This window comes from Carassius carassius, chromosome 37 (assembly GCF_963082965.1).
Source record: "Carassius carassius chromosome 37, fCarCar2.1, whole genome shotgun sequence".
Lineage (NCBI taxonomy): Eukaryota > Metazoa > Chordata > Actinopteri > Cypriniformes > Cyprinidae > Carassius > Carassius carassius.
Window position 1 is genome coordinate 24,211,889 of NC_081791.1, and position 19,623 is coordinate 24,231,511.

Sequence of the window (19,623 nt, forward strand, 5' to 3'; positions counted from 1 at the left end):
CAAGATTTCTATTTCAAATATGAAATGCAAATGCTGTTCTTTTGCGATTTATCAAATAGTTTTGGAAAAAATGTCACAGTTTCCACAAAAAACATTAAGAAACTGTTTTCAACATTGATAAGGAGTTTGAGTGTGTTAAGCTAAAAATAACTGGTAAAAATATTCTGTCAGTAATGGCGATGGAACAGTCACGACACGAGCAGGACAGGCCTGCATCCTTGTGTTACGACAAAAACAGCTATATTGTGTCTGAAGTGCGTCAGCTGTGTTGAAGCTCTTGTGCTGCATCTTCCCGATTGCTTTGCCTGGAGCACCTGATCCCCTCAGGTAATTGTGTTGCTGCTGTCTGCATGCCTCTTTAAATATAGAATCTTTTAATTGAGGTAGACAGCAGGGGGTTCTGGAGGATGGGATGCTATTCCCCAAACACACAAACACACACTGTCTCTCATGTAGGAAGCTAATTGTAAAGGACTTAAGTGAAGCTCAGCGTGGTTTACTTTGAATGCCAGAGAAACAGTGAGTTTTGTTTTGGAAGCTCTGGAACATCAGATCTGTTCTAGTGTGTTTGATGGAGATGGACTCGATATGACTCACGTGGACTAGTACGTCAAGTATATTTTACGCCCTATATCTACTCCTGGAAATACAATGCTGATGCAATTATAAAGCAGAACTAAAGAGCGTGTTTTGCTGAGGGTGTAGTGTTTTATGTAGTTTTGTGGTAAGTCTTTGTGAACTAGCGTTGTGCAGTCATCTGTTTGGGGTTCGTTAGGATTTGCTCCTCATATGTTTGATTGACAGGCCTCATGTCACATGATCAGCTCTGCGGTGGTTTCAAAACATTGTTTGTTTGAGCATCCCAACCGGCTTAACACAGAAATGCTGGCACCACCAATGATGACCGGTCGGGACAATATGTTTGACTGAGCAATGTCAGATGAGAGAGGAGTGTTTGGATAACTTAGTCTTAAGTCATTATAATATTGACAATGCAAAAAGTTTAATTAAATTAAAATCGTATTAAACTTATTTAAAAAACTTAAAGTTTAACTTAATTTAATCTAATTTATAATTTAATTCATGATATGTCAATGCAAATATTTAATGTAATATTTAATTTATTAAATTAAATTTGTTTAATTTAATGTTTAATTTAAAATGTTGTTTAATTTTTTGATTTTATTTTTTATTTAATAAGTCACATATTAAACTTGACCTTGAAACTTTTGAACTAGGTTCCAAATTAACACTTGCCAAGCTCTGAATGCAAATATTTATTTATTTGTATATGTCTTTAGAAAATGCTGAAGACACCCCCCCCCCCCCTAAAAAATAAATAAATAAATAAAACAAACCTAATGGCATGATTTTATTTTGTTTCTTTTTTTGACATTTCTTTCTAACTCATTCTTTTCTAACTAATTAGCTTGGGTCTAAATACAAGTAAACATAGGCTTTTTTGACCTGGCAAGCATTCAAACCAGTTTTTTTTTCCAGTAATTAGCAAAAAAAAAAAATGTATTCTGTTAAATATCCTATGTATTGATGACCATGTTCACAAAATTCACCCCGACAGCAAGATCAGGGCTATTATATCAGCCTAAAGGGACTAATTTTGTAAAAACATCCATCTGGCTGTGATTTACCCCACTTGTATTGCAGCTACTCACTAAATAAAAAAAAGAAAGGCCCATGAAATGATTTGGGTTAAAAATATTTATATTACACACAAAACAAGATGCTAGCACATGTGCTAGCATCTTGTTTTGTGTGTAATATAAATATTTGCTATGTGGCAAAGAAAGGATAGTAAGTCATTATGTTCGATTATACGACAAAAGAATGCCACGACTGACCAGTCAGAGTGAGTTATTTCAGAGAAGCTCATAATAAAAGCATGAGAATGTATTTTATGCTTAAAAATATTTTTTAGGCGTCCTCCTTTCCCTTTTTAGCACCTTTGCCAGATTGTTATCATCTCTCCCCCTCAAGAATCCATTAAAGTGGTTCATGTGAACTGATGAACAGATAAGCGTCATCTGAAGATGAAGCAGTGTGTGAGAGGATGGGGGCGTTTTCGTAAACACACCCTGGGTCTTCGGTCACGACTGACAGCAAGATTATATCTGACGTCTTCCTTCCTTATAGAGATGCCAGCAGTTAAATAGTCCCACAAACACCTTCAGGGGCTAAACTGTGCCAACGCTGGAAGAAACGACACCGGGGTAGAAACAGTCACCTTGTGTAATTCACGCACACATACACACACCAGCTTACGGAGTTATTAGATTGAAAGCAGCCTCGTTCTACAAATCCTGCCAGACTGCAGAAGGACGCTGCAGTTTGCTCTGGAGTGAGAACAGGACAGTGGTTTGATGCACCGAGGTATCGAGCAACATGCACACATACAAACACGCGTGCGACTGTGAGCAGCTGCCGGTGAGTGCATCTAATGGCATGTCAGAGAGCCATTCCTTCTAATCATTTGGACGTTTTTTAATGTTTGGTCATTTATTTTTCTTGGCTATCATGTGATGCATGCGTAATTCTTATGTTGGCATTGACGGTGCGTGAGCGTGCAGAAATTTCAGGAGAAAATTGCATGGATGGTGATGAGTAGTGGGAAGAGTTTAAACATGTGAGTGAAGTTAGCGTGCAGGTCTGGACTGGGGCAGGACGGCTATGTTCACGGTTTTTTCCTTTCTTTTCCCAATCCCAAGCTCTGCTTTTGTGCACTTAGAAACATATATACATATATACATATATACATACATATATACATATATATATTTTTTTTTTTTTTTTTTTTTTTTTTTAAGGCCATACTTGGTAAATTGCCTCCTTACTTATGTTCTCTTCAGACTCCAAAAGTCACTACCAGGAAGTGTAATCTTAGATCATATGGCCAAATCATGTATGATATCCCACGAACGCAAACTGTCTTAGGTGAAAGTGCTTTTAAAGTTTTTGCACCTTTTTCCTGGTATAAATTGCAGAATAAGCTAAAATTTGACTACTTACCGGCAATGACACAATTTAAAATGAGGATAAAGAACTATTTGAGTACTAAATGCACATGTGCTGTTACTGAGTGCTGCTGGTGAATATGTTGAGATGATGTTTAAATTGCCAAAATGTCTTTTTCTGTTAAATGTTTGTATATGTATTTTTAAAATGGAACTATTATTCTGCCGTCTTGACCAGGATTCCCTTGAAAAAGAGATTCTGAATCTCAATGGGATTATTTCCTGGTAAAATAAAGGTAAATAAATAAATAAATATATATATATATATGTGTGTGTGTGTGTGTGTGTGTGTGTATTTATATGTGTGTGTGTGTGTGTGTATATATATATATATATATATATACATAGCTTAAATTGTGAGGTTGTTGTTGATATTAGTTGTATGGCTTATATTTACATGCATAATTATATTACTGCAATTAAAAGAGCAAGAATTACTGTATTACCGTAATGACAATGGCGGAAATAATCTCAAGATTAAAACCTCCCGGTGCATTATGGTAATGAAGCTTTAGGGAGAAATTCTCCTTGATTGTCATGATAATGTCAATGGCAAAACATTCTTTATGCGTTGTTTGTTTTATTTATTTTTTTATGTTTTCATTTCATTTGGCATTTTAACTGTTTTTTGAACTCTTTATAATAACTTAAGTTTTTTTTTAATTAAGCATGTAGTTTTAAACCGATCTGTAGTTCATACACATTGATTTATATGTATATTTGAATATATTTTCATACATTCACATGAAATTGTGACCTTTCTAACAGAATTTTCACATGGTGTATTTATTTATTTATATATTTTTTGTTTTAATGTTTTTAGCTATGGCTTTAGCCACTCTCCTCTAATTTTCAGATCAGAGAGAACGTTAACTTTGAATGTAGCATTCCTTCTCCTTTCACTTCCTTCTAGACTCTCTCTCTCTCTCTTTCTCTCTCTTTCCCGTATGTCAATTCCTCCTCCTATTCCTCCCCTAAAGCTATGGATAGCAGTGTTGCGTCACAGAGTGGAGCTCAAGTCATCTCTCTCAGCACACTTGATAGAGTTTGAGTTGAATTCGCACAGCTGCTGGTGAGTTTTCGCTTCTGTCTTCACTACATATGTCTCTGGTTACCCAGCAGATGGCTAGACATTATGCTTCCTAGGGTTTTTCCTTCTTAAAAGTCTATTTTATGTCATTTACATTATTAATGTGAAACAATTTAACTTTCAGCTAAGCATGTTTAACAGAGTTGAACTATGCAAGTGGTTGTCTCTAATTGGGTTTAAGCTGGGCTGTGTTTATGAGATATCAGTATTGCTGCAGTTTGTGAAAATTGTGGTTTCATTTAGATTTTATAACAAACCAAAGCACAAAATACTGTTAAGGAAAGTTCTTCTTGGTAGATTTTTGTCGACGCTAATTCGAAACCAGTCTCAAAAAGCCCATTGTAATTAATTTTCTTGCTCACTTCTGTAATAATGGTGGCTGTTTTCCAGGTGTGGGTGTGTACATGCACATTTGCTTTTGCTGATGCTGCATGTTGAAACAAACACTGACAGGAATGTTTCTTGCAAAAAAGTGAAGTTAGTTGGTCCCCTTAAGCATGGATGGACTTGTCCTTTTGGTCATTTTTAGTTAATTTTTCTTAAGCTCTTCCAGTTGAAAACGGCAATCAAGTGTTTTTATCTGAAATTGATTTAATGAACATCTGCATTGCAAGACTTCTAGCTTCATTTAGGGCACAGATATGTGGAAAACTACTGGTAGAAAGCCATTCAGAGATGATACAACTTAGTAGAATATCCTTTGTTTAATGGACATGACACAGAGTTGGCAAACTCTATTGCCCTTGAGTGAACTTTGCTTTTGGAGGGAAGTGATTGTGTAGTGGCTTGTATGTGATCCACAGGTTTAAACTCAGGATGAGTCACTCAAGGAAGTTTTGGTCCTTCAATGGTGAGCAAATAGGCCTTTGATGCAAGCATGGAAATCCCACACCACTCTGCAGACATTTGTCATCAACTTCTGTGAATAGGCTGGTCATCCCAGACTGTTCGTGGCTGGTCTAATCTGGTCTGTGGTTGGCTTAAACCATGACATGACAAGGAGAAGTTTGTCTAAATGTGTGCTTTTGGTTTCACCTGCTTGACTGTTGAAGCTGCAGGTTAATTCTAGAACATTTAAACCAAAATGCATCTTCTAAAATGAGGGATTGATCTCTTGGGGCCTCCATAATGGAGCTTGTTTTGCTAGTACAAGGTTCTTTATTGGCATCTGTAAGGCCTTTCGCACTGCTTTAGTTCCAGAACTTAATGTAAATGTAATGATACAAACTTCATATTCATCTGGAAGAAGGAGGCGGGAACCGGCGGACAATCAAATGAAACTTTTTAATAATCAAAATAAACACAAAACAGCGCAACAGCCCCTCGCGGACGACTGTCACGCACAAATAAAAAGCAAACACAAAATAAAGTCCAGGCCTGGTCCTCTCTCGTCCTTCACTGTCGTCGTTCCTGTTTTATATCCTTCCATCTCCTCCGTGGGACTCGAGACCTGTGGGTTGAAACAGGTGTCGTTCATCTCCAATCACTCCACCGGCCTCGCTCCTGTTCCCACGTCTCTCGGCCCCGCCCCACTCGTCAGAGTAAAGTACTAAAGTACTGGGGTGATTTTGCACAAGCTACTTTCCAGTACCATTTAAAGGGTTGCATTCGCATGACCGTGTGTACTAGGAAGTGACGTAAGCAAGTCGACAGACAGATTTGTGCATGGCGTTCAACAACGGAAACAAAGAAGAACAACGTTAAGAACAGGAGGATGGAGGACACTATGATCGGAGCTATGTTTTTGTTGTGCCTCGCGAGTTTCACAATAATGGACATGTACTGTCGACGTATACATAAAGCGTATGGAAAGGAGGACGAAGAATCTCCAACGACAACTGGCAGTGCTACATTTGATACAACTGCCTGCAGTGCACCTCAGCGTTCGTCCATCTATCACTGTTCATCATACTTGTGAAATAAGTTGACACAATGTTTACAGTATGATTACACAGCGTTTTAAATCATGGCGGGTGAGGGCGTTTTCAAACGCGTCTGGCCAATCATTGTCTACTTACATCACGGATATTACCAGTAGTGCTGGTTAGACCCTGCTAGAATAAGAGCTAATTTGGTTCTCGAAAAAGGCAGTCTGGTGCTAAAATCGCACCCAGTTCCGGCGGTGCGAAAACGCCCAAAAGTGGGAAGTTCCACAATTAGTTCTGGTACTATGAAAAGGTTCCCGTAGTGCAAAAGTCCCTTATGGTTCAATGAAGGATATATATATATATACATATATATATATATATATGGATCTTTTAAGAACTGCTCACTGAAAGGTTCTTTTGAAACCCAAAATGTTTTTTCTTAACATCACTGTGAAAAATCCCCCTTTGGAAATTCTATTTGTAAGAGGAGTTTGAATTGTATCAACCTCATTGATTTCGAAGAATATGCTTTAATTCACCTGAAAAGGAAAATTCGGTCATCATTTACCTTGATCTTTAAACCTGTGTGACTTTCTACTGTAGAATTCAGAGTAATACATTTTGATGGATATCCAACACTAAAAATGTTAAATATTAAATATTTAGAATTAATTTGTAATACAAAGTTAAAAACTAAAACTGTTTGGATTTCTATGATAGTACTAGCCATATTTTAATGATTGTCATTTGGCGTTTTGTTTAGATGATTATTTAAATAAACTCAAATAGACGCAAATAGTTTATAATAAACTGTCATGATTTTTCGGGTGCAGAAATCTACAGGTTTCTAAGTATGACTGATCATGCTTCCCGTTAAGTTTAATCACTTGTGTTAATGCAAATTGGTGGACGTTTTATATTCAAATCAAATACATAAATCTGAAATTTAGGCCTGAATATTTTTTGTGTGGATTTTTGTTCATAAAATCAATGCATATTGTGAACAATGCTAGTCTAACTTTAAAAAGGCCATAAAAGTGGTCCATAGGACAGTTTTCTGCTGGCTGAAAGTCTTTGGTTTTTGCATGTGTCGTCATCCTGCAGTAGCCGCTCAGTCTTGGTAAATTTAGACTGTAGTCACTGTATTCTGACACATGCATGTAGACCACTTTTGTGGTAATGCGTTCTTTCCTCTTAATTGTTCCGGATGTCCACTGACCCAAGACTGTGACCCGTCAGTCACTAGCCCTGGTCTGCATACTTCTGTGACTTCTTGTATGGTGGTAATTTCCTTGCTTTAGACCCGTTTCATCTCTTTTAGGAACATAAGAATGTCTCTTTCTCTATGTTTGGAATAGAATACCAGCTTACTGCACATTGTGTAATGTATCTAAAACTGTGCCGATTATTTAAACTTTAGTATAGTTCTCACTTTGCATGTTTAATCCAGCCGGTAGTGTCCAGCTATCAATGTACATTAGGTTTATGTAAATATATGTCATTTTGATTGGGAGGAAAATCTCTTATAGTAATAATCTTTAATAATAGTGTCTTATGGTCATCACGGCTGCATTTATTTGACTAAAACTACAATTAAAAATGTTAATATTATGAAATGTTATTTTAATTTAAAATATCTGCTTTCTATTTGAATATGTTTTAAAATGTAATTTATTCCTGTGATGCAAAGCTGATTTTTCATCATCATTTTGGTTTGGACATATAAGAGATTATGTGAAGTTATGGAGTGGATAAAATTATTCCTTTTATGAAAAAAAAGGCTAAGCTAAAAAGCACATAGACTTACAGCTTTTTCAAAAGAATCGCAATAATGTGGCTTTCTTTTTTAGCTCCAGTTTAAGAGAATTCAAGGAAAACAAAGCATGGTGAACCAAACGAATATTATGCCGCCTTGGTTTGCGTAAATGCCTTTTTGTTTTTTATTGATCTTCTTTTAATGTGTACTTTATGGGCCAGACGCTTGTCTTGGAATCAACGGTTGTGGCAAGTCCATCCAGAGCCATCTGGTACTGAAAAGCCTATGCAAACTGGTTTTGCTTTCTTCAATGGTCGTGTTTTTCTCTAAACTCAGAAGCAAAGTCGTCGAAAGATGTTTGGCTGTGGCTTCAGTTGCGTAATTACTTAATTGCTTAACCACACCATGTGTCTGGGTGTAGTTTGTAAACCAAAGAACTTATAACATAAAAGACATTCACCATTATTCATTTGATTTTTGTTTTTTTTATTTTCTTGCAATGTTCAATATGAATTTTATTTTAAAGCTTTTCTTTGTTTTATAAATTAGATTATTTTTTTTTGCATATTAGAATGTTTTTGTTTTGTTTTATCTTAGCTTTTTAAATATAATTGTATTTTATATATTTGTATCTTTTTAAATACAAAGCAGCATTTGCTTGAATGTATAAAAAAAATTAATGGATATCAAAAATATTATATACTCTACAATTCAGAAGTTTGGACGAATTAATATTTTAGTTTTTGGTCTGTTTATTAAATGTTATTATCATAATAATGCCAATGCGAGTTTTCATGCTTATTTTTATGGAAAATTTTGGCTATGCTTCATGTAAGTTCACACCCAGCTCTGTTTTCTGATGACATGTTTGTATTATATAAATGGAAGAAAAAGTCTTCTAACAGCTGTAGCAGAACTCTGAGTCACTTCTGAAAGTGGTTAGATTAGTGTAGTTAACTGTGTTTGTTTTAGTAAGTGTAGCTTGACAAGAGGGATGTGAATCAGCGTTATATGAGTCCGTATGTATGTTTGGGTCTGTTGTGTTTAAGCAGCAGCGTGTCTGTGTTTATAGACGTCACCAGCGTCAGACGGGAATTTCACAGTTTCGTGAGTGTGAATCAAGACATTTAAGGCTATTTAGTGATTCACGTCGTTCACTCACACTAAGTCACCATGATGCTGTTAGGGTTGGGCTGAATTTAAGCCTGTTTTTTAATCACCAGGCTTTGTATGCTTTAGGATCGTCCTGTTTGAGTCAGTGTTTTCGTTAAAACATGACATAAGCTGTCTAGAAATACTGCTTTTACAAACAGAATATCAATACCTGCTCTTAATTTCCTTTTTTATTTGATGCCAGCCTCTAACCTGGCTCTTATTCTGTCAACCCAGCTCTAATTCAGCCCACTTTTGCCATTTTTATGTGCAAAATGTATCGGACGCTCAGAGAACGGGACCTTAGGTGTGGTTTCTGAGTCTGAAGCTATGGCAGTGCATGTGAGAGATTTCAAAATCTATTGCACTGCAATGATGATTCAGTGAATTTAGGTAGAATATGAAGCTGCTGTCACAAGTTAGTTAGTTTCCGGACTTGTTTGGCCTTTTGTCACATTGTAGCTCAATGCGTGCTTCACTTCTTTTATGGTCAAGGTGAGAGAAGGCTAGAGAACTGGGAATTCTGTTGAAGAGCTTGTTTACTATTTTTTGGGTGTGACCTTCACTAACTCCTCCATTTATTTACGCTTATGTGCATTATCAGCTGATTTGAGGGCTCAGTCATGTGATTGTGAGATGCATTTGCATGCATATGCAATGTATAGCACAGGTAAGCCTTTTACAGTTTTGTTTGCGAGTATTAATTGCTGCTTAATTTTGTAATGTCCCTCTGTTTTGAGTTTCAGTGTTTCCTGTTTACCAGTTTAAACTCTTGCTTGTCAAACTGAAGTCAAGTCATTTATGTTTTTTCATTGCTTACATAATTTCATTGACCCTTCAAAATGGCGAGGGCAAATTTCTCGTGTGGCTTTCCATGAAAGGAGAGATTAAATGCTGGCATAATTATCTGTGTGCGAAAGAGGGATGCAAATGTACATTATGTAAGACCGCTGTACAGTTAAAGGGGAACAGGTGCTCAGTTTTGCAGCAGATGGATTAATCCTGCACTAAAGGACACTGCACTTGACTTTTGACCTGAATCTCTTCACACGGTCTGCACAGCACCCCCTTCACCAGATACGTACAGGAAAACACGCTAGACAAATAGAGACCACAGAACCTGTTCACCATGAGTCCCCTTCACTCCAGGTCATCTTTGCAGGTCGATGCTGATGAAATATTAAAAAACTCTCAGGCATGAAAAGCTTTTGCAAATCAAGGCTTAATTGCTTGAAGATTATTGAGGGGGGAAATGAGGGCATGAAATTATTAAAGCATATATAATGTCATAATCTTTGTAAGCGCTCTGATAAATATGGATGGTGGCTGCTATTGTTTTATGTTTTGTAACCAAGACTGCAACATGTTTCCAGTGACAAGTAATTCGATTTTTGGTCATTTTAGCCCTGATGTGTGCATTTTGTTGACTAAATAAGTTTTTGTCTGTTTGTAAGTGTGGGCTCTATGATTTCTACAATGCAAAAATTGTGCATGGAATTGCAGAATCCATTCATAAAAATAGAATTTACTATAGAATGCAGAATGTCACCAACAAATTTTGGATGAATAAATCAAAAGTAGGCCAGTAGATTTAAAGTGTGATATGGACTAGTGTCTGTAAATATTAAACCACAAATAATGCTTTTTAAATATGAATTTTGCAAGTTCTGCGTGTCTCTGTGTTCAGTGAATGTTGAAAAAGCACGGTTTTGTTTATTACACGCATAAAGCATGTGTGACGCTTGCAGTTTTTTTAGCATCTGTCATAAACGTGAACTTCATCTCCAGAGCTGTTCTGAAAGTCATTTCACCACCATTTTACTGTTTTATTTGAGAGAAACTATTATCATATCATATGCACACAGAAATATAAAGATCTTTATGGCAACCTGTCAAAGTTTTAATTTCAACTGCCTCTGTTGGGCAGTAAAATATGAAAAATTAAAAATGAATTTTTTATGCTTTTGTTTGATTACCTAATAATAAAATAAACAGCACAGAATATCTGAAAAAAGGGCCCTACTATTGTAAAGAAATTAATAAATGAAGTTGGTTTAATGATTTCCATTAATAATTATTTGGGTAAAAATAAAACCGATTTCATAGGGACCTAAATTTTTTTTATTATTAAGCATTTAATTGCTGTTAAATTTGTGGCAAAAGTGTCATCATTTCAATTAATTAAACATGCTTTTTGATTAATACAATTTATTTACCCATTTAGACACTGTTAAGAAAAAAATAAACAGGGATACATTTTTTTTAAATAAAACTAAAAATAAAGAATTTGGGAAAAAATAAAACTGATTTCATCGGGCTCTCTAATGGCAAGAATGCTGCCATGTGTGTCTGAATTCAATAAGCCCCTCTGGACGCTTGTGTGTGTTCACAGCTGTCTGTTTCTCTCTGCTGTTCACTTAAATTCACCTCCACACTCACAACACATCACCCCTTCCTGAGGCCCATGGGTAATCCAGCAGACCTTCAGAATCAAACAGCCTACACACACACACACACACACACACTCCGCTGTCCTTGGCTTTGATCCCTGGCCGAGGGTCCTTTAATTGCCCAACAGTTTGGTCAGCATGTAACTTGCCTGAAGTCTCTAAAGACTCATCTGTATGTGCTGCCCCACTCAATCTCTGTTCCTGTTCTCACTTTCAAAACCTGCTGAACTTCCTACCTACATTTAAAGTAAACTAAAAGTGAAAATAGAACTAAAATCTAAATTTTTCATTACTTGAAATTAAATAAACATTAAATACAAATAAAATATATAAATTATTTCAGCTTGTTTGCCAGTTAACATTTCTTATTTTAACTTGATGTGGCAAAATTACTAAAACAAAATTTAATAACGACTATATAGATAACTTTATCTGAAATCAAAATGAAGAAAAAAAAGTGAAAATTTATTCATAATATGAATAAAAACTTTTAAAATCTATATAATTTTTAATTTCTAAAATAGCACTGTTAGAGATGTAGTTTTACATTGGGAATATCTTCCATAAATTCACTTTTACTGAAGTTAATTTAAAAACAATAATTATTTCAAAATACTTTTAAATGCAATCTTATTCGTGTTAAAAATCTCAAAATGAACTGTGCAATTATGATGTTGTGATGCTTAAAATTATAGCATTTAAAATGGTGGTTTGCATTTAAATATACTGCAATATTTAAATTTAGTTTGGATAATTTATACAAAATGGATTAAAATTGTAATATTGGCCATTTATCAGTTATCTTACCTACAAATTATGGATGTGCTGCAGATGCACAGTCAGCATCTTTCTATTTCAATCCCAGAATGCACCTCAAACCTGGTTCATCAGCAGTGTTTTAGTATCATTTTAGAAACTATTGTAGTATTTATTTAATATCTTGATTTAGCTTTTATTTTATACATTTGTTTTCATTTAATTTTAAGTTTTAGTGAGAGATGTTTTCTTGGCAGCAAACTGAAATAAATTGAACATTTATATTTTATTTCTGCTACATTTCAGTTCCTAAAATGGTTTTAATCATTTTTTGTTACAATAACAATACTGATTGGAATCAATTGGAGTCGAGTTTTGTAGGGTACATTTTCATAAGAACTGCTAAACGTGTTCAGACAGTTGCTGCCTGTGTAGAGCGCTTCAAATCAGTAGTATACCATCTTAGAAGATAGTTGCCTAAGTAGGGTAGGACTTGACCGAGTCAAGCTGCCCTGAACTTTCACATCAGCTTCTTCAATAATGTTCTTCATCACTTGAAATAATCACTGAGCGCGTGTGAATGCGTGATCGGTCAGGTCAGCCAGTCTGTAAACAGCGATGAATCTCTCTCTCCTTCAGACGAATGTGCTGTAACTCGTTCCCTCCCGGTGATTCAGCTCGGTCCTCCAAACTCCTTTCCTGACAGTTGTCATAGCAGTGGCTCATGACAAACACACCGTTACGTGAGCATACAGGCTGTCCTGTTGAGTTGACTGCAGAAAGTTTTACTGTAAAGAGGAACGACCTGTCGTCTCTTTCTCTTATTATCAGTCAAAACCCCCACCATAAAAACCATAATGTGCTGTAGTTTGGTGTTATGTTGTTTATGTATATGTATGTTCTGACCCATCTACTTCACTTGGTGGTTGGACGGTTCTTGACACATCCCTACTGTTGTTAGTGAGCTTTGTGATCTGTTGCCCAGAAAGCTTTAATAAAAAATTGTTAGCATTCTTTTAAAAGGGCACCACTCTTTTAAAATATATTTCTTAAAATGTTATTTTATTATATTAAACTGAAATTTTCTGCAGACTCCCTGTGCAGCAGCTTAAATTCAGTTTTTTCTTCTTTTTTTCCCTAAAAAGTTTTTACTTTTTTTGTTAATTTTAATTCATTCATATTTTATTTTTGTTATTGATTAACCTTTTCATTTTCTTTTTATTTTCTTTTCTTTTCTATTATTGAAGTTTTCAGCTGACTTCTCTTTTGGCTTTCTAAATTCTGTTTTAATATATCATTTTAATATTATATTTTTATTACCTGTATTTTTGTTCTCATTAAATAAAATTGTATATATCTTTATTTATTTACTTTATAAAGCAACATTTTTTTAGCAGACTCCCCTTGTGGCCTTCTAAATTCTCTTTGTATGTATTATTTATTTATTAATATTTATTTATTATTGAATAAATGTTATTATTTTGTTTCTAAAACTGAGACTTTCAGTGGACTCTGCTTGTAGCCTTCTAAATTCATCTTTCTTTTGGTCTTTTTCATTTTAAATCTTAATATTTTATTTATTATTGAAAAAAAAAACTTTTAGTCAATTTTATAAAACTGAAAATTTTATTTTATTTTATTTCTTAATTGTCTCTTTCGGGACCCCTCAAGATCCCCAAAGCCCAATTTGAAAACCTTTGCCATAGAGGATTCAATGACCATGGAATCCCTAAAAATGTTACTTGCTTTGCAGTTCTTGCAACATTTCCACATTTATGCAAATCTGTAAAACTCCGACATCCAAGCATGCACCAGTAATTAAGTTTGTTCTGTCCTAAAGTGATTTGTGGAGTCACATTGACTCCATATTTGACCTTTTGTGCCTTTAAAGCTGCAGAAGCTTCGCACAAAGTCCCAGCAAGCCCTTGAATCTGAAAAACATGAAAGTACACCTAACCTAATTGTGCTCATTGTGGTAGACCATGTCATGCCTATTATAGACAACAAGCCCCATTTAAAAGCAAGTGCTATTTAAAACCTTTATGGAGCCGAGACTGCATTTCTTCCTCCTTTTGAGGTGGAGTCTAGTCTGAGAAAGAGATGAGCCAAATCTAATCTCCACCGCCCCATCAGATGGGTTCACGAGAGTGCACAGATGATTAGCTCCTCAGATTAGAGGGGTTTTGGACATCTGAAGACTAATTTGGTTGTTGGGGAACACCAGGACTACCCTAAAACTGCCCTGCCCCCATGAGCGCTTAACTTGACTAGACACCAAGGGGGTGGGTCAAGATTAATTGGACCAAGTCTTGTTGGTTCTTTGGTTGAAGGGGGTGAATTGGGACCCTTCAGTGAGGTTTTGGGGTGTGTGAATGTACTGAAGCGCTATCCTTTGCCTCCCTGGACCGTTGTCCAACGATTGGGGCGGCCTGCACACATCCCATGAAATGGAAGGTAAGAGGAGGGGAGGGTGGTCTGATTGATATGTTTCAATGCGAGTCTTTCGGAGGGGTTTGGCTTAAGCTCGAGTAGGTGTGGCAGTCAAAGCTTTTATGTAAAACAGCAAGCTTCAGACATGAAGGTGTACTTTATGCACGAGAAACTAGTTGTGATTCTTGGTTTTCTCTTGGATTATAACTTCAGATCTGTAGCTTGATTTAGTTGATTTGCATGACTTTTTGCATGTCAAAAAAAGGCAACCATTGGCTTTATCACTAATGGAGCACTTGATGTGGTGATTATTTTTTTGCACTTATCTTTACAAAAAATTTGGTTGAATCTTTGGAGAATTCTACTATCTAAGAGTTTATCTATATATTTAAATAGATAATCATTTAAATATTTGGGGATAGTAAGATTTATTTGGGAAAAAAGAAGTGCTTTTATTCAGCAAGGATGCGTTAAATTGATCAAAGGGGACATTAAAGTCATGTATAATCTTACAAAAGATTCCTGTTTCAAATGAATGCTGTTCTTTTGAACTTTCTATTCATCAAAGAATCTTGAAAATGCAGCTTTGCATTACAGGAATGTTTACGTTTCAAGTTATATATCTAATAGAAAAGTTGTACATGGAATATCTTGGTTCTACCGTAGTACATGCCCAAAAACATGGTAAATGATATCACAAACAATGGTTTTTGCAAATCTACTGTGGTTTTCTTGAAAGTGCCATAAAAAATACCATGGCACATGAATTCTTCTAATTGGTCATGTTTTGTCTGTGTATGGTTGCATTTGAGACTGTCTATGATGTTGTGAACTGTCACAAGAGAAAACCCACAGAGTGAGGTTTTTTGTGGTCTTATGAAGTGCGATGAACCAGAGCCTGGGTGACTCAAAGCGTCTGGTGTCTGATTTCTCTGTTCCTGTAGGTGTGTCATCATCCCGACTGTCAGGAACTGAACGGTAAAACCCCTCTGCACCTGTGCGAGTCATGTGATTCTCGCTGTCACCTATATGAGTCTGACACCATGCACTTTGACAGGCATCTGCGCTTCGACGTACAGCCACAAGGTAACGGCCCTACAGGCACAAACACACCTATGTCACCCTCTGCCAAACAGGTTTATGCTTCATACAAACGAGTCTCATTTAAAAGCACCAGGAATGGATGTTTGGTAATTTGTACAACTAATAACTACCAGTAAAATTAAATCACCCAACAACAGATGCTGTATATAAATATAAGTATAAAAGGTTGATAAATTGATTTAATTGATATTAATTTATTTTGACAATAATAAAAAATACTACTTTTTTTATATTATCTTTTCATTTTTTTTAATTATTTTTATAATTCTATTTTTCTAACTTTTAAATCTATATTTTTTTTTAATTGTACACCATTATATAGTTAAGTGATTAGTTGATTAGTTGAATTACTATTAAAAAAGCAGACATTTCTGTAAGGAGTGAAGCATGTAAGATCAGATTTGCTTATATCTGTGTCGTCAGGTTCTATCCTGGCGCGGAATGTGTCCACGCGTTCCTGTCCCCCTCGCACGAGCCCCCCTTCTGACCTGGATGAAGAGGAAGAAGGAAGCACTGAACGAGGGTCAGTCGGTGATTCACAACCTTTCCACAGCATTCAAATAACTTTATGGAATCTAACAGCCTATGCACACCAAGAAAGGCACATAAAAGTAATGAGAACAATCAAGCTGACATGCATGAAGTGTTAGCACACCTGAACAAGAGCAAAATGCAGATCTGAAATTGAGAGATGGAAATAAATCAATATGGCTGCATGATGAATTTAAATAAAAACCACAAACATATTATGTCGCTAGGTGTGATTTAATTTGTAAAGGCTGTGAATTAAATAAACACATGCAATGCACATTTTAAAGTATAGGTTGCACTTAATATGAAGCATCACAATTAATAATAATAATAATAATAATAATAATAATAAGAAGAAGAAGAAGAAGAAGAAGAAGAAGAAATGTTTCTTGAACAGCAAATAAGCATATTAAAAGGATTTCTAAAGGATCATGTGACACTGAAGACTGAAGTAATGATGCTGAAAATTCAACTTTGTGTCACAGGAATAAATTGCATTTTAAAATCTGTTATGTTATTTTAAATTGTAATAATATATATTTTGATTAAAAAGCTGTTTTTGCTGTGTTTTTAATCAAATAACTGCAGCCTCTTTGAGCGTGATTTTTTTTTTAATTAACCTTCACTCTGGTTCATTTTCTACATTGTAATGTAAAAAGTATCTTTATAATTTATAACATGTAAAAATATTTCATGCAATATCTCAGTATGTCATGCATGCAGAATAAACATTTATTTGTAAAGGCTGTGAATTAAATAATATATGCAATGCAAGTTTCAAAGTGAAGCGAGCAGCTGATGATCCAGTGTTTTCAGTGGCTCACTTTGCAGGAAATGTTCAACACTAATTCATCTCTGCATGCGCTGTGATTTTCGGGCACTTATAATGTGCAGGAGCGAAACATGCACCATCCATCTTCCCAAATATGAGAAGGGAGCAGTGCTTATAAACCGTCCATTGTCAAAAAATGAACGGAAGTTTTAAGGACTCTATGTTTTCCAATAAAAAAAATAAAAGCACAATAGTTTTCTATTTGAATACAAATAAATTAAATGCCAGAAATACAATTTTTGTAATTTTACTTGAATTATTATTGTATTACTTAAAATAGTTATAATAATATTTCCGTATTATTCTTATTATGAATATAATAAGAATGTTTTTTTTTTTTTTTTTTTAATCACATGTACAAGTTTTACCACAAAATTGCAAATTATTTTTTTTTCGATTATTCAGCCTGAAAAATGCAGTGATGGTGTCAGATACAGATGCCATGGCCAATCTCCTCATGTGTCTGATGTGTTTTTCTGTATTTTAACAGAGAACGTAAGACAGGAGGAATGAAGGGAAAAAAGACCCGGCGACGCCACACTGTGAGTATTGTCCTCCCTCCGCAAAGGCTCATGGGAAACTTTTGGAATCCTAGCTGACTGTACACACTAATAAGCTAGAAACGAGCATGTATAGCTCCTTAAAGGGTTAGTTCACCCAGATAGCAAATTTATGTAATTAATAACTTACCCTCATGTTGTTTCAAACCTGTAAGACCTCCATGTATCTTTGGAACACAGTTTAAGATATTTTAGATTTAGTCCGAGAGCTCTCAGTCCCTCCATTGAAGCTGTGTGTACGGTATACTGTCCATGTCCAGAAAGGTAAGAAAAACATCATCAAAGTAGTCCATGTGACATCAGAGGGTCAGTTAGAATTTTTTGAAGCATTGAAAATACATTTTGGTCCAAAAATAGCAAAAACAACGACTTTATTCAGCATTGTCTTCTCTTCCGTGTCTGTTGTGAGAGAGAGTTCAAATCAAAGCAGTCTGGATATCCGGTTCGCGAACGAATCATTCAGTTCACCAAATCGAACTGAATCATTTTAAACGGTTCGCATCTCTAATACGCATTAATCCACAAATGACTTAAGATGTTAACTTTTTTAATGTGGCTGACACTCCCTCTGAGTTCAAACAAACCAATATCCCGGAGTAATTCATTTACTCAAACAGTACACTGACTGAACTGCTGTGAAGAGAGAACTGAAGATGAACACCGAGCTGAGCCAGATAACGAACAAAACATTGACTCATTCACGAGTCAAGAACCGTTTCTGTCAGACGCGTCCGATTCGAGAACCGAGGAGCTGATGATACTGCGCATGTGTGATTCACCTTAAAGCAGACCGACACACAGAGCGTCTGAACCGAACTGATTCTTTTAGTGATTGATTGAGCGCGGGTAAACCGAAGGCTTGAATCAAGAGCAATCATTGCAAATGACGCCATTATACGTCGAGCGCAAAAGAACCAGTGAACCGTTTTCTTCAACCGGTTTATTGAATCGAACTGTCCGAAAGAACTACTGGTGATGCAAAAACCGATGCAACTGGTTCTTCACTCGTGAACGAGTCAGTCTATTGTTCGCTATCTGCCTCGGCTCGGTGTTCATCTTCAGTTCTCTCTTCACAGCAGTTCAGTTATTGTACTGTTTGAGTAAATGCATTACTCCGGGATATTGGTTTGTTTGAACTCAGAGGGAGTGTCAGACACATGAAAAAAGTTAACATCTTAAGTCATTTGTGGATTAATGCGTATTAGAGATGCGAACCGTTTAAAACGATTCAGTTCGATTTGGTGAACTGAATGATTCGTTCGCGAACCGGATATCCAGACGTCCAGACAAATATCCAGACAAATCTGTGATTTGAACTCTCTCTCACAACAGACACGGAAAAGAAGAAAATGCTGAATAAAAAAGTCGTCGGTTTTGCTATTTTTGGACCAAAATGTATTTTCGATGCTTCAAAAAATTCTAACTGACCCTCTGATGTCACATGGACTACTTTGATGATGTTTTTTTAACCTTTCTGGACATGGACAGTATACCGTACACACAGCTTCAATGGAGGGACTGAGAGCTCTCGAACTAAATCTAAAATATCTTAAACTGTGTTCCAAAGATACACAGAGGTTTTACGGGTTTGAAACAACATCAGGGTAAGTTATTAATTACATAAATTTGCTAACTGGTTGAACTAACCCTTTAACATCCTACATATTATATTACTATGCCCTACCAATATTTTTACTTTACAAGTACCTGTAAAGACTTGTATGTGGGCTTCCATATCCAGCATAGCGTACAGGAAATAGCACGTCTCTGAATCATCAGCAGCCCCAGGATGTGGCTTGATCTTGATCACATCTAGAGTTCACTGGAAATGACTGGAAGTGGTCTGTCTGTCTGTCACCCACCTTTGAGCAGCACTGTTCTGTCGCCCCCTATAGGACCCCAAGAAGGAGTGCTTCAGCCTCAAGTTTGACCTCAACATAGACATAGACACAGAGATCGTCCCCGCTGTCAAAAAGAAGACATTACGGTAAGTCAGAGAACAAATATGTGTTCCCCAGCAACCTTAGACTGAAGTTTTGGTTGTGTTTCCGTTTAAAAGGTTTAT

The 19,623-nt window shown here is 35.9% G+C and overlaps 1 protein-coding gene across 1 annotated transcript in view; it reads left to right on the forward strand.

Moving 5' to 3' along the window:
- Positions 1–19,623, forward strand: part of plekhg5b (pleckstrin homology domain containing, family G (with RhoGef domain) member 5b) — a 62,992-nt gene that overhangs the window by 21,761 nt on the left and 21,608 nt on the right. The window contains exons 4-7 of the mRNA XM_059528327.1: positions 15,476–15,617; positions 16,059–16,158; positions 17,489–17,540; positions 19,454–19,545. Coding sequence (XP_059384310.1) covers positions 15,476–15,617; positions 16,059–16,158; positions 17,489–17,540; positions 19,454–19,545 — 386 coding nt within the window. The remainder of the gene's footprint in view (positions 1–15,475; positions 15,618–16,058; positions 16,159–17,488; positions 17,541–19,453; positions 19,546–19,623) is intronic.